This window comes from Amia ocellicauda, chromosome 6 (assembly GCF_036373705.1).
Source record: "Amia ocellicauda isolate fAmiCal2 chromosome 6, fAmiCal2.hap1, whole genome shotgun sequence".
NCBI lineage: Eukaryota > Metazoa > Chordata > Actinopteri > Amiiformes > Amiidae > Amia > Amia ocellicauda.
The window spans coordinates 45,385,747-45,401,320 of NC_089855.1; the positions used below are offsets into that span (position 1 = coordinate 45,385,747).

The window sequence follows — 15,574 nt, forward strand, 5'->3', positions numbered from 1 at the left end:
ACAGCATATTACAGTACAGCATGGTGTATTACACCAGAACCCAGTGTATTACAGTACAGCATTGTATATTACAGTACAGTGTATTACACCAGAGCACAGTGCATTACAGTACAGCAGGGTGTATTACAGTACAGTGTATTTCAGTGCAGTACAATGTATTAAAGTGTATTGCTGTAACTTTCCATGATACAGAATGACAAGGTGAATCCAGGTGAAAGTTATGACCCCTAATTGTTGTAACCTGTTCAATCCGTTTTTTTAGCCTTGACACAAATGAGACGTGTTGTGTATGTGTGCCATTCAGGGGATAAATGAGCAAGGTATCGTAGTAGATGCCAGGTCCGCCGGTTTGAGTGTGTCAAGAACTGCATGCTGCTGGGTGTTTCATGCTCCAAGGTTTTCTGTGTGTATCAAGGATGGTCCACCACCCAAAGGACAACCAGCCAACAGCAGGCCAGTGGTAGAAAATGGCTCCCAAAGGAGGCCAACACAAATTGTGCAGAGCAACAGACAGGCTTCAATTAGTCCACTGGCAGTCCAGTACAACATTGGTGCCAAGAGACCCATTGAAGTATCCACAAATCGTATCTTGACAAGAACTCTGCAGTGGGATAAGGAACGGAAACACTGGACACTGGAGGATTGGAAAAACATTGCCTGGTCTGATGAATCCAGGTTTTGCTATCCATCTCCTAATGGATGTTGTCAGCAGGATAATGATGCCCCATGCCACAAGGCTAGGACTGTCTGTTCCATGAACATGACTGTGAATTCAGCTTACTGTTGTGGCCTGCTCAGTCACCAGATCTCAATCCAACTGAGCAACAGTGGGATGAGATGGGATGAGCTATTTGGAGTTGAGCTCCACTACCAGCCAACTGGACACAACTGTGGGAAGCATTGGAGTCAACATGGCCGCTTCCCTGTGGAACACTTTCGACACCTTGTTGAGTCTGTGCCCCAACAAGTTGAGGCTGTTCTGAGATCAAAAGGGGGTGCAACTCAATATTAGGAAGGTGTTGTTAATGTTTTGTACCCAAGAATATAGCCAAGCCAAGATAATATAGATGCATTGTGGCTGTGTTCTTGGACACTTTCTGTGCCCTAAGATACATTCATAGTCCTGAATTATATTTTTGGTCTCTTTATTGGCATGAGAAGTTTACACCAGTGTTGCCAAACCATTGACAGACACTGTAAAGAGGAACAATTTTAAATAACAATTAAAAGTGTTGAAAAATACTGTTTTTATTAGTTTTAGTATTTTACATTTCAAAAGTGTTGAAAAAGCAGAAAACATAAAATGTTAAATACTTCCTCTCTCTCCTCTCCCTTTCTCGCTCCCTCTCCACACAGGACTCTGACAGATCTGCTGAAGCAGCCCGGGGGGGTGTCTGTGGAGGGCATGGCAGTGGAGGGGACGGGCCTGGGCCTGCCCCTCGGCTCCAACGGCATCTCCGCCCGAGTCCTAAGGAACAGCTCCGGTGAGTCCCACCAATGACCAACCATCTGCCAATGCTCAGCCAACAGCTCACCTTACTGTCACTGTCCTCGGTCAGTTTAAAACCACTTCATCATATGGTTCTGCGGTCACTTTCTTACCATGGTGCCACAATGTCTGAATTTAGTTTATTACAATGTGGCCACAGTGTTATTTGGCTCTAAATTCGCTGTATTGCAATGTTGCCACAATGTCCCGCAGCTCTGTGGTCACTATATCACAATGTTGTCGGAACAGTATGGTGTTTTTGTCTTGCTGGTAGGAGGGTGGTTGAGGTGTTTGCTTATTTAATTGCCTTCAGTGGATTAATGCTTCACACACACAGATGGGCTGTTCCTGCGACCCTGCTGGGACAGGGCGTTAATTACATCTTAATTAAAATGTTAACGACCCATGAACGTCCGCTGATGTGTGGGGCCAATATGGCACAGAGGGGAGTGGGGGGCTGGAGGGAGGGAGGGAGGGAGGGGGGTAAAATAAGGAGATGGGGATGGCTGACTGGACACTAAAGCACTTTAACACTGACTGACTGACTGGACACTACAGTACATTAACACTGACTGACTGACTCATTGGCGGCTCATTTTTTTGGCTAAACTACGGTGAGGCTAATCCATACAGTGGTGGGGCTCAAATCAACGTCTGAATTTCAATGTGAATACACACACAATGGAATAGCACCCTTCCCAGTAGCTAGAAATACCACACCTTAGGCTGCTATGGGTTAGATCAGGGCTTCCCAAACTTTTTTGGTGGGGGGAGTGAAATAGTGTGAGAGGGGGGGGAAGCGGGCTGACGGTGAAATAATGTGAGAGCGGGGTTGACGGTGAAATACGGTGAGATGGGGGGCGGGAGGTGGGGATCGTCGAGTACCAGACCGCATTTTTGGATACGCGTACCACAGTTTGAAAACCGATGCTGGGTTAGATGATTGCACTGACTCCTTTTTTCACACGCAAAATTACATCGAGAGCAACAGATGTGGACGGAGACACAGAGAGAAAGAGAGCTACAGTAGTTAACGGAGCACAACAGGTGGCCGCCGAGGCCACACGAAACGCGACAAAGTCAGCACAGTTTCCAAATTGACCCTATTATTTAAAATATATTGAAACTCACCATTTACATTTTCAAAGGAGCACAATCTGCCGGTTGTTGTGGTTGGATCGATCCATAATAATGTTAGCAATGTTACAATTTCCCAAAGTACTTAGCTAGCTAGCGTTAGCTAACATTAACTAATTTGGCTCAGACTACACTGCGTGCTAACGCCCGCCAATTTCATGCAGCAATGACGCAGTGACGCAAATGGAACTGGCCGGCACTTATTCTGCTCGGTGATATTCTTGGTTGTTCCATGGTGGGGCTAAGGTGGGGCTAACACGATTCTTGGTGGGGCTGTAGCCCAACCAAGCCATACCCTGCCGCCGCCCCTGGACTGACTGGACACTACAGTGCATTAACACTGACTGACTGACTGGACACTACAGTCCATTAACACTGACCAGATACTACAGTCCATTAACACTGACTGGACACTACAGTCCATTACAGTTTTTCTCGATCGATTTGGCACATTTTCTGAAACAAACATAACATTCTCAAAACTCTACATCGATCAGCCATAACATTATGACCACTGACAGGTGAAGGGAATAACACTGATAATCTTGTTATCATGGCACCTGTAAGTGGGCGGGATATATTAGGCAGCAAGTGAACATTTTGTTCTCAAAGTTGATGTGTTAGAAGAAGGAACAATGGGCAAGCGTAAGGATCTGAGCGACTTTGACAAGGGCCAAATTGTGATGGCTAGACGACTGGGTCAGAGCATTTCCAAAACTGCAGCTCTTGTGGGGTGTTCCCGGTCTGCAGTGGTCAGTACCTAACAAAAGTGGTCCAAGGAAGGAAAAGCGGTAAACCGGCGACAGGGTCACGTGAGCATCAGAACTGGACCAGGGAGCAGTGGAAGAAGGTGGCCTGGTCTGATGAATCACAAGTTCAAGGTGACTTGGCCTCATAATTCCTCAGATCTCAATCCAATCGAGCATCTGTGGGATGTGCTGGACAAACAAGTCCGATCCATGGAGGCCCCACCTCACAACTTACAGGATCTTATGTTATGGCTTATCGGTGTAAGTACAATCCTCACATCACGTGGTACATTCAGCACAGCACTGTATTTCACCTGCAAAAGGTGATAACTCAGTCAAAACAATTTACTCATGTTTCAAATGTAAATAAATCCATTCTCATGTGATTTCTCTTCAGCACCCTATCAGTTGTGGAGAGGCTGACAGTGTTGACATTTTGAAAGATGTCATCATCTTGTATGACTGCACTTTGAATTTCTGTTAGTCTGATAGCATTGTTTGCTATGACCATATTACAGATTTCAATTTCTTGTTGAGCAGTGAAAACTACTCTTCTGCCACCACCATGGGATAGATGCTCAATCCCAGACCATAAACACAGTACAGTAAAGTCAATGTATTCTTCATGAATTCTGAAATGTGCATTGGCTCAGTTTACTGGAATACCAATGTGAAGAAATATTGCAGTACAATATATGACTACACACCTGTTTTCTCTCCTGAATGTCTGGATTATTGATGACACCGTGGACTGGCAAACATTGGGCTGCACTCTTCAACCTACCTCTGTCATACTTAGGCCATGGTTGATTACATGGTCTATAATTGTTGCCCGTATATCATGTGAGATTGCTCTGTGCCTTTGCCTCTTCCTCTCCCCCTCACCACAACGCCACATACTCTAATGCCCCTGCCTCTTGCATGAACAGCCTCTTGTCCTTGTCTGTTTCCTGCCTGTTCCATATTCCACAATTGTACAATTCAGTCTTGCCCTCGCAGTATAAATGTGTTTGAGAACTGTAAGCTAAAATTGACAGCATATGTAATTGGTTGCTCTAAAATGTGAGAAAATGTAATTATTCCCCATCCATCTGACAGCTATTACAACAATACCACATAACTGATATTTATCTAATTTGACAGGTTATTGTGACTGTTGATTGTACTATTTAGCATGTAAGTATTTACACAATTAACAACTGTATAATTGCATGCGAGAGTAATGTCATTCAACACAAAATGAATGCAAACTATTTTGATCAGCAAGGCTTACTCACTGCATTTTGAGTGAACACAATGAGAAATGACTATAGTCATGTGAGCAAATGACCTAATGGTGTAGAGTATTTCATACACTGACAAAGTTTCATAGTCATTCCACGATTGTGCCAAAGCGATTGAGAAAAACTGTAACACTGACTGACTGACTGGACACTACAGTGCATTAACACTGACTGACTGGACACTACAGCACATTAACTCTGACTGACTGACTGGACACTACAGTGCATTAACACTGACTGACTGGACACTACAGCACATTAACACTGACTGACTGACTGGACACTACAGCACATTAACACTGACTGACTGGACACTACAGCACATTAACACTGACTGACTGGACACTACAGCACATTAACACTGACTGACTGGACACTACAGTGCATTAACACTGACTGACTGGACACTACAGCACATTAACACTGACTGACTGACTGGGCACTACAGTGCATTAACACTGACTGACTGACTGGACACTACAGCACATTAACACTGACTGACTGGACACTACAGCACATTAACACTGACTGACTGACTGGGCACTACAGTGCATTAACACTGACTGACTGACTGGACACTACAGCACATTAACACTGACTGACTGGACACTACAGCACATTAACACTGACTGACTGGGCACTACAGTGCATTAACACTGACTGACTGACTGGACACTACAGCACATTAACACTAACTGACTGACTGGACACTACAGCACATTAACACTGACTGACTGGGCACTACAGTGCATTAACACTGACTGACAGAGAGAGGTAGAGAGTGATCAAAAGAGAGGGGGAGGATGGTGGAGGGGGGCATGGGGGGACAGACGGAGAGAGCTGTAATCTGGTGGTGGAGCAGCAGGACCCCGGAATCGGGACAGTTTTAATTAACAACGTAATTAAGCCTGCTACCTTCATCCAACTGGTCAACAAGAGGAGGGGGTACTGTTTCACTTACTGACTGACTGACAGATACACTGACTGACTGACTGACTGGCAAAGTGACTTCCACATATGACAATATCACTTTTAACATGACTTGACAGTCTGTGAGGCAGTGACCGCTACACCTTTAAGCAGCCTATGTGAGTGAGAAGGTGGAGAAGGGACCAGCGGGGAGGAAGGGACCAGGGGGTGCGGAGGGGAAGGGGGGCAGCCTGTCTCTCTGGAGGTTCATCAGTGGGGGGGGCAGTGGTCTGTAAATACACCTGTCAGTACATGCTTCGCTGCTCTGAGCACAGTCGCTGACTGGGTTCTTAAATGTCATTGAATGCACATCAACATGCAGTAAAATGTCAAGCATGCTTTTATACCGATCAGCCATAACATTATGACCACTGACAGGTGAAGTGAATAACACTGATAATCTCGTTATCATGGCACCTGTCAGTGGGTGGGATATATTAGGAAGCAAGTGAACATTTTGTCCTCAAAGTTGATGTGTTAGAAGAAGGAAAAATGGGCAAGCATAAGGATCTGAGCGACTTTGACAAGGGCCAAATTGTGATGGCTAGACGACTGGGTCAGAGCATCTCCAAAACTGCAGCTCTTGTGGGGTGTTCCCGGTCTGCAGTGGTCAGTACCTATCAAAAGTGGTCCAAGGAAGGAAAAGCGGTGAACCGGCGACCGGGTCATGGGTGGCCAAGGCTCATTGATGCACGTGGGGAGCGAAGGCTGGCCCGTGTGGTCCGATCCAACAGATGAGCTACTGTAGCTCAAATTGCTGAAAAAGTGAATGCTGGTTCTGATAGAAAGGTGTCAGAACACACAGTGCATCGCAGTTTGTTGCGTATGGGGCTGCGTAGCCGCAGACCAGTCAGGGTGCCCATGCTGACCCCTGTCCACTGCCGAAAGCTCCTACAATGGGCATGTGAGCATCATTACTGGACCACGGAGCAATGGAAGAAGGTGGCCTGGTCTGATGAATCACGAGTTCAAGGTGTTGACTTGGCCTCCAAATTCCCCAGATGTCAATCCAATCGAGCATCTGTGGGATGTGCTGGACAAACAAGTCCGATCCATGGAGGCCCCACCTTGCAACTTACAGGACTTAAAGGATCTGCTGCTAACGTCTTGGTGCCAGATACCACAGCACACCTTCAGAGGTCTAGTGGGAGTCCATGCCTTGACGGGTCAGGGCTGTTTTGGCGGCAAATGGGGGACCTACACAATATTAGTAGTGTGGGAATGTGTGTATGTATGTGAGTTTGTCGGAGCATGTGGGGGTCTGTGTCAGGAAGCCATTCCCCCTTCTCTCTCTCCCCCACTCTCTCTCTTCTGCACTCTCTCAGTCCCCTTCTTCTCCTCCCCTTTCCCTCCCCCTCACTCTCCGCTCCTCCTCTCTCTCCCCCTCTCTCAGTGTCTGGGGGCCATTGATAGCAGTAGATCCCCTCAGTGGACACTCAACCTTGCTTTGATCTGTATAACACTGTACTGCACTATACTGTACTGTGCTTTATTAGACTACACTATACTGTACTGTACACATTCATATTATTATTATTATTATTATTATTATTATTATATTATTAATATTATTTATTTATTAGCAGATGCCCTTATCCAGGGTGGCGCAGTACAAAGTGCAAAACTACAGTGCAGTACAAGGAATAATTCATTTTACAAATTCCAATTCACATTGTATACTACTGTAGTGTCCCACACTGAATTACACTGGACAGCACTCTACCACATTGTACTGCACTACACTACTCTACCCTATACTGTACACTGCAATGCAGTGCTCTGTGCTGCAATAAAACACTCTGACAAAACCTCTGAAGGGAGAAAGTCAACAAAAGAGAGAGAGGGAGAGACAGACAGACAGACAGAGAGAAAGAGAAAGAAAGATCGAGAGAGAGAGAAAGGGAGAGAGAGAGAACAAGGGGGGGTGGTCTGCGCTCCACTGCTACATAGCATCAGTGTCACATTATTCATGCACAGAATCACCCCCCTCTTCCAACAGTTATATTTATCCAGCCCCCTAGCTGTCAATGCTATGGGGTGCAGTTGTGTGGTTTAGTTACCGACTGTGTCACTGTTACCGACTGTGTCAAAGTATTACTGTTTTACTGACTGTGTCACTGACTATGTTACTGTGTCACTGACTATGTTACTGCTGACTGTTTTACTGTGTAACAGTGTCACTGACTATGTTACTGACAGTGTTACTGACTGTTACTGTGTCACTGTGTTGGACTGGACCCAGATATGCTGCAATATACTATAATATAATATACTATAATGTATTGTACTGCATCATACTATACTGTTCATGAAAGGCACTTTTTCAGTACTATACTGTAGTGTGCTGTTATATTATGTTATACTATACTGTATTGCATTTCACTATACTATAATATACTATACTGTACTGTGCTATAATATACTATACTGTCCTGTTCTATACAATACTAAAGTACTAGTAGGTTGTTTTTAGAGTTCCATTTTGTTGAGTTTAGACAAATTCTACTAAATACTACAACTCAAATCAGAAATAGGGTAACAATACAGAGGGAAAGGAGAGAGAGATGAGGCGGGGGAGACAGAGAACAGAGAGAGGAACACCTCAGAACATCTTAGCTGATCTTTATTGTATTTGACAACAGAGCAGCTGGGCAGCATGATCTCTCTCTCTCTCTCTCTCTCTCTCTCTCTCTCTCTCTCTTCCTCTCCCTTGCTCCATCCCTCTGTCTCTCATTCTTTCCCTCTCTCCACCATATCTCTCTCACTCTCCATCCCTCTCTCTCTCTCTCTCTCTCTCTCTCTCTTTGTCCCTCAGGCAGATGACAGACACAGGCTGTCTGTATGTTAGCCCTGTCAATTAAAGAATCACAGAGCTTGGACTTGTTAAAACTCACACCCCCCTCCAGGCGCAGTGACCCGGCCCGACGCCGTACAAATCAGGTTAATGCCGGAGGTACCAAGCAAGGAAAGGGGGGTGGGGGGTGGGGGTGGGGGGTGGGGGTGGCATGACAGGGAGCTGATAGTGTGCTGTCAGAGGGGGTATCCTGAAGGTCGACAGACCAGGCTGTTTTCATTTCCAGAGTCATTCAGTGTATCAGTAAGTCATTATTTGTGTCAGTCAATCAGTATGTCAGTCAGTATTTATATTGAATTTAATAGTGTACAGTATAGTATAGTGTATCAAAACTGTTGCACTGTAACGTTATTATTTTATACACTGGTCTATATAGACTGTATACACTGCACACCTGGTCTATATAGACTGTATACACTGCACACCTGGTCTATATAGACTGTACACACTGTACACCTGGTCTATATAGGGCAGCAGTTTGGAGTTTTGGTTAGGGCTTTGGACTCTAGAGCACAGCATCGTGGGTTCAATACCAGGTGGGGGCACTGCTGTTGTACCCTTGAGCAAGGTCCTTTACCTAGATTGCTCTAGTAAATGCCCAGCTGTATAAATGGGTAAGTCACCCTGGATAAGGGTGTCTGCTAAGAAATCAAGTAATAAGAATATAGACAGTACACACTGTACACCTGATCTCTATAAACTGTATACAATGTACACCTGCTCTGTATACACTGATCAGCCATAACATTTTGACCACCTGCCTAATATTGTGTAGATCCCCCATTTACCTCTGAAGGTGTGCTGTGGTATCTGGCACCAAGACGTTAGCAGCAGGTCCTTTAAGTCCTGTAAGTTGCGAGGTGGGGCCTCCATGGATCGGACTTGTTTGTCCAGCACATCCCACAGATGCTCGATTGGATTGACATCTGGGGAATTTGGAGGCCAAGTCAACACCTTGAACTTGTGATTCATCAGATCAGGCCACCTTCTTCCATTGCTCCATGGTCCAGTTCTGATGCTCACGTGCCCATTGTAGGCGCTTTTGGCAGTGGACAGGGGTCAGCATGGGCACCCTGACTTGTCTGCGGCTACGCAGCCCCATATGCAACAAACTGCGATGCACTGTGTGTTCTGACACATTTGAGCTACAGTAGCTCGTCTGTTGGATCAGACCACACGGGCCAGCCTTCACTCCCCACGTGCATCAATGAGCCTTGGCCACCCATGACCCTGTCACCGGTTCACCGCTTTTCCTTCCTTGGACCACTTTTGATAGGTACTGACCACTGCAGACCGGGAACACCCCACAAGAGCTGCAGTTTTGGAGATGCTCTGACCCAGTCGTCTAGCCATCACAATTTGGCCCTTGTCAGAGTCACTCAGATCCTTACACTTGCCCATTGTTCCTGCTTCTAACACATCAACTTTGAGGACAAAATGTTCACTTGCTGCCTAATATATCCCACCCACTGACAGGTGCCATGATAACGAGATTATCAGTGTTATTCACTTCACCTGTCGGTGGTCATAATGTTACGGCTGATCAGTGTAGATTTTACACACTATATAATAAATATATGTATGAGTATATAGATGTTATTTTCCCTATGGAGTCCTGTCTGTATATATCCAACTCTCGACCAGTCAGCCTTATCTAATGAACAATGGAAAAATCTCCTCTAATTGTAGCTGTATTGATGCCCACACTGCCTCCCCAGACTGTGGTGTCTGTGTCTGCACTGTGATTGAGTGATTGAGATTTTGTGTTGTAGTATCCATCAGTACGTATTTGCAGCGTCTGTATGTAACAGAATGAGAACATGGATCCATCATGCCTTGTTACCACTGTGCAGGCTGGTGGTGGTGGTGTAATGGTGTGGGGGATGTTTTCTTGGCACACTTTAGGCCCCTTAGTGCCAATTGGGCATCGTTTAAATGCCACGGCCTACCTGAGCATTGTTTCTGACCATGTCCATCCCTTTATGACCACCATGTACCCATCCTCTGATGGCTACTTCCAGCAGGATAATGCACCATGTCACAAAGGTCGAATCATTTCAAATTGGTTTCTTGAACATGACAATGAGTTCACTGTACTAAACTGGCCCCCACAGTCACCAGATCTCAACCCAATAGAGCATCTTTGGGATGTGGTGGAACGGGAGCTTCGTGCCCTGGATGTGCATCCCACAAATCTCCATCGACTGCAAGATGCTATCCTATCAATATGGGCCAACATTTCTAAAGAATGCTTTCAGCACCTTGTTGAATCAATGCCACGTAGAATTAAGGCAGTTCTGAAGGCGAAAGGGGGTCAAACACAGTATTAGTATGGTGTTCCTAATAATCCTTTAGGTGAGTGTATAGACACTCTATAAACTATGATGATGTCCTGATTGATGGATCTCTCTCTCTCTCTCTCTCTCTCTCTCTCTCTCTCTCTCTCAATTCAAAATGCAATTCAATTCAAAATAGTTGTATTGGCAGGACTAATTGACATCAGTGTTGCCACAGCATTGACAGACAGGTCCAGTGCTCACGCTTTCTCTCTCTCACTCTCCCTGCAGACCATACCCACCTGAATAATGCTGCAGTCCCACCCCTTGGCCAGGTGATGGCGCTGCCACACCCCCACAACAACCTGAACATGGGAGGGCTCTCCTTCAACAACAAATACAGCTCTCTGAAGGCAGTGGGTGAGTGCAGACAGACATACATACACCAAAACAGACACCCAGATAGGCAGACAGAGAAACACACAAACTCGCACACACTAATACAGTCAGACAGACACACAGACACACTGATACAGACACACACAAACACAGTTACAGACAGATAGACAGACACACTGACACAGACACTCAGACACAGAGGTACAAATAGGTGCTCCCTCTCTCTCTCTCTCTCTTGGGAGGTGAGCCATAACTCAGCTGACATGAAAATCGACTGACATGAAAGAGAGAGAGAGAGAGAGACAAAAACACAAAACAATAATATCATAAAGGACATGGTTCCAGTGACAGAGAGATCAGCGCAAGGTTGTGCATGTCTTGGGGGGGTATGAGGGAGGGGTAGGGGGGGAGTCACCGTTGCTGCCGCTGTCGCTGTCGTTGTCATCACCACGGCAACACTAATCTGCTCTGACACTCCGGCCTACTTCTATTTTTACAGCCTGCAAGAAAAACAACAATAACAGAAAAAATGAAAAAATAGAAAACCAGAGTTGATCTTCTCTGGATTTGTCTGTAAAATATTTCCCCCAGGGCCCCCCCTTCCCTCCCTACTTCCTCCCTACTTCCTCCCTACTTCCTCCCTCAAAGGAAGACAGAGATCAGAAATGCTTTTATGTAATTATTTTTTCCTTTTAATTTTTAAATATGTTTTATTTATATATTTGTCCCACGTGCTGTCTCACTAACCCAGTCGCTCTTCTACTGCGTTTCACTGTGAATGGAAACACTGCACACCTGGTCTATATAGACTGTACATACTGTACACCTGATTGAACACCATGCTACAATAATCTGATCTAACAAAGGACTATGTTTGTAATCTTGTCTGTCTCACTCTCTTTCACTCTCCCTCTTCCTCTGCAGCAGACACGGTGGGCGGCGACTTCTACAAGGCCTACCCCATGATGGACCTCCCCCACCCGGCAAATGCACCTCCGCCCTTCCAGACAATTGCCTTGCACCCCAAGGACAAGCCTCTCCTCTCCCAGCCCGAGCTGCGCATTCCATTGGCTGTGACCATCAGCTCTGCCCCTTCATCCAAGCCCAAGATTGCCAAGACCAACACCCACCCGCTGGCCTCCTCTTCAGCCTTCCAAGCATGGGACCCCAGTAAAGGCCACCCCCAGGCCCGGGCTCACCACGTCGTGCAGCCTGCCAGCCGCCGCCAGGCCTACTCCAACAAGAGGCAGTATAGCATCGAGACCCTCCCGGAGTTGTTCACTCAGCCGCTGGGGTATGGGCACCAGCTGCGCCCCCCCACCGCCACCCCCCAGCCCCACAAGCACAAATCCTTCCCTACCAACAGCAAGACAGAAGTGACCGTCTGAGAACAGAGGGAGGGAGGGAGAGAGAGAGAGAGATGGAGAGAGAGAAGAGGGGGTACAAGAAAGGAGGGAGAGTGGGAGGGAGTGAGAGATGGATTGAGGGAGAGAGTGGGAGGGAGGGAGGGAGGGAAGGAGGAAAGCACGGGAGGAAGAGTTGGGAAAGAGGTGCCAGGCCTTCCCATATCTTGGGCCTCTGGTGGCAGCCCAGCCTCTCCGGCCTACTTTTACCCACACCGCTGCTCGTTAAGCAGGGCCAATGCAGTTACAGCTCAGCCGCTCAGCCAGTGGCTGTAATGGTCAGTTGGAACCCACACATGTGCAGACGCAGACCAGGGCTGGAATCCCCTGCAGCCTGCTGGGGCTGGCGTGTGATGTCATCAAAGTGCAACTCACCCCCCCCCACCCCATATACTATCTAACAACATGACTCTTTGCTTCCTGATGTGCTCAGTGATGTATGTGATTCAGGTCATTGGTTGAGTCTTGGTTTGATGTCACCTAACTTTTTTGGGGGCACCAAGCTGTCTTGTAACTTTTTTTTTCTTTCTTCATTTGTATGTTGTTGTTTTTTTCCTGGGGGCGGTTGCTCCTCCTGTTGGAGTCACGTGCAGTATTTCCCAGCATGCCGCACTCCAGAGGTTGGCATCCACTGTGGGAAACATCAGCTACAGAACTTCCCAGGGTGACTTCCACTCATGTTTTTATTGTGTCTTTTTTAAAATCAAAACGAGGCTCTTACACCTGCTTCCTGTGTGAATCATGTTCCTCTTTATCTGCTCCTGTTCAACAAAGGCGGTGCAAGAGTTGAAATGATTGTAAACGTGCTCTGATCAGTCCATCTTGTTTGCTACACACTGACCTCCCTGTGCCGACTATCTGGCGCTTGTTGATGATGTCACTGTTGCTCTTGTGTTAACGTTACGTCTACAGTGTGACCATAGAGCAGGGGTTTCAAACCGGTCCTGGAGTACCCCCCTGCCCTGCTATTTTTTGTTCCAGCTGAGGTCTTAATTGCTTAATTGATTCCTTAATTGACCTATCAAAGCAATGTACCATTCAATTAAGTAATTAAGACCTTGGTTGGAACAAAAAACAGCAGGGCAGGGGGTACTCCAGGACCAGTTTGAAAACCCCTGCCATAGAGGATGCCCCCAGTGCACCCATTTGGAATAAGGCTGCATTTAAACATTCAAATGCAATGGAAGTCCACCAGTTTTGTATGCTGGGAGCTGTTGTATCCCAAAGTGGTTCCCAGTTTTAATCTTAATCAGGAGTGATTCTTGTGTGTGTTGGACTGTGGTGTCCTCTGGCAGAATAAAAGCTCAGGCCGGTCCACCATGTGCCGGCGAGTCACTGATGTCACTCTAATGCCACGGTGATGTCATCAACAAGCACCACAAGCCTCAGGGACAGTCTGTATGCGTGGTGATTGACAGAGACAGTTCAGAGCACGTTCTGGATGCCACCTTCAGTTGACAAAGAGATCAAGGGGTCTGCATAGCAGCACATGAGAAACTCTTGTGGCAACCAGGGACAAGTTCCTTGTGTTGTTGTCAATAAGGATTCTTGTGCTGTCAGCCTATGTGGTTTACCAAGGTATCATCTCCCTCCCTTTCTCTCTCTCTCTCTCTCTCTCTTTCACTCTCTTCCTTTCCCTCATGCTTTCCCTCTTTGCTTTCTCTCTCCCTCCCTCTCTCTGTCCTCACAGTGACTCCTTACCCCTAGCTGCAAGGTGTTGTGGGGAGGGAGGAGTGTGTGTGATTGATTGTGTATGGGGGGTTGGGGAGACTGGAGTTCATGTTCATTCTTGCTCCTTCAGGGAGTTAATCTCAGGCTCTGTGCCACCTCCTGCCCCGCACCCCCCACACCCTACACTCCCCCCAGCCTGGGCACACTGCCATGTCTCTGACACATCTCCAGCTACCCCACTGTGTGCCCTCACGCTGACAGAGAGAGAGAGAGGGAGAGAGGGAGATGCTATACTATAGTCCACACAGTGCTGGCTCCTGTCTGGGTCCACTATACTTCAAACAGCACTAGCTGCAAACTATACTATACAAATTTGTGTTCTGCACAGGCTGGGTCTTCTGTCAGTAATGTAGCTCAGTGACTTTGTTGACTGTCAGAGTGACACACTGAGACATAACCCCCAACCCTCCCTCTACCTCTGAACAGATGGATGTTGAAGGCACCTCCATCACTCATGCCATCTCCAGGGAAACAGAGAGAGAGAGAGTGTGCGAGAGAGAGGGATGGAGAGAGAAAGAGAGAGGCCGAGTATGAGAGGATAAGACAATAGAGACAGTGAGACAGAGAGATGCACTAAGAGACACGGACAGACACTAAGAGAGAGAGAGAGAGATATAGGGATAGGGAGAAGAACAAACAGATATAGTCACACTCACAAGAGAGAGAAATTCTCTCGCACACACACACTCAAACACACTCACACACGCACACATGCACACACACACACCGTCTCACACAGTGAGATAGCAACAGACACAGAGACCCACTCTGACACTCAGACAAACACACACAGACAAACTGAGACACACACAGAGACCGACACAGGGTGTCGGAGTATTTGGGGGGTGGGGGGGGTTCAGTGTGTGTGTGTGTGTGGAGGGGGGGTTTGGCAACAATGAATTGACAGAGATTGATTCAAACAGACATGCATTGTTTCCCCCCTTACTGATGTAATACAGCCTCTAGGCTCCCTATGTCTCTCCCTCTTTCTCTGTGTAGCAGCAGCAGCAGCAGCAGCAACTTGTTGTTAACCACTCAACTCCCACCAAGTGTGAGAGAGTTAGTCAGAGAGAGAGAGAGGGAGAAAGGGAAGGAGAAGGTATGGAGTACATACCCCAGACTGGAGTCACACTGGTGTCAGTGCTGTGCGGACTATAGTATAGTATAGTATGGTATGGTATGGTATGGTATGGTATAGGGGCCAAGACAGGAGCCAGCAATGCCTCTCCCTCTCTCTCTCTCTTTCTGCATCACTTTAATGCTCAGGTCAATTTCACTGGGCCC

The 15,574-nt window shown here is 46.8% G+C and overlaps 1 protein-coding gene across 1 annotated transcript; it reads left to right on the forward strand.

Moving 5' to 3' along the window:
* Positions 1-1,370: 1,370 nt before the first annotated feature.
* LOC136751530 (protein shisa-9-like) lies at positions 1,371-12,564 on the forward strand. The gene is made up of 3 exons (XM_066707215.1): positions 1,371-1,484; positions 11,049-11,177; positions 12,081-12,564. Exons 1-3 carry the CDS (start codon positions 1,406-1,408, stop codon positions 12,542-12,544), a joined length of 672 nt encoding a protein of 223 aa, XP_066563312.1. The 5' UTR covers positions 1,371-1,405; the 3' UTR covers positions 12,545-12,564.
* Positions 12,565-15,574: the final 3,010 nt, after the last annotated feature.

Coding starts and splice junctions, on each gene's coding strand:
- LOC136751530 (XM_066707215.1), top strand. CDS start 1,406: ATGGCAGTGGAGGGGACGGGCCTGGGCCTGCCCCTCGGCTCCAACGGC. Junction 1,485..11,048: donor AGTCCTAAGGAACAGCTCCG/GTGAGTCCCACC, acceptor CTCTCCCTGCAG/ACCATACCCACCTGAATAAT. Junction 11,178..12,080: donor CAGCTCTCTGAAGGCAGTGG/GTGAGTGCAGAC, acceptor CTTCCTCTGCAG/CAGACACGGTGGGCGGCGAC.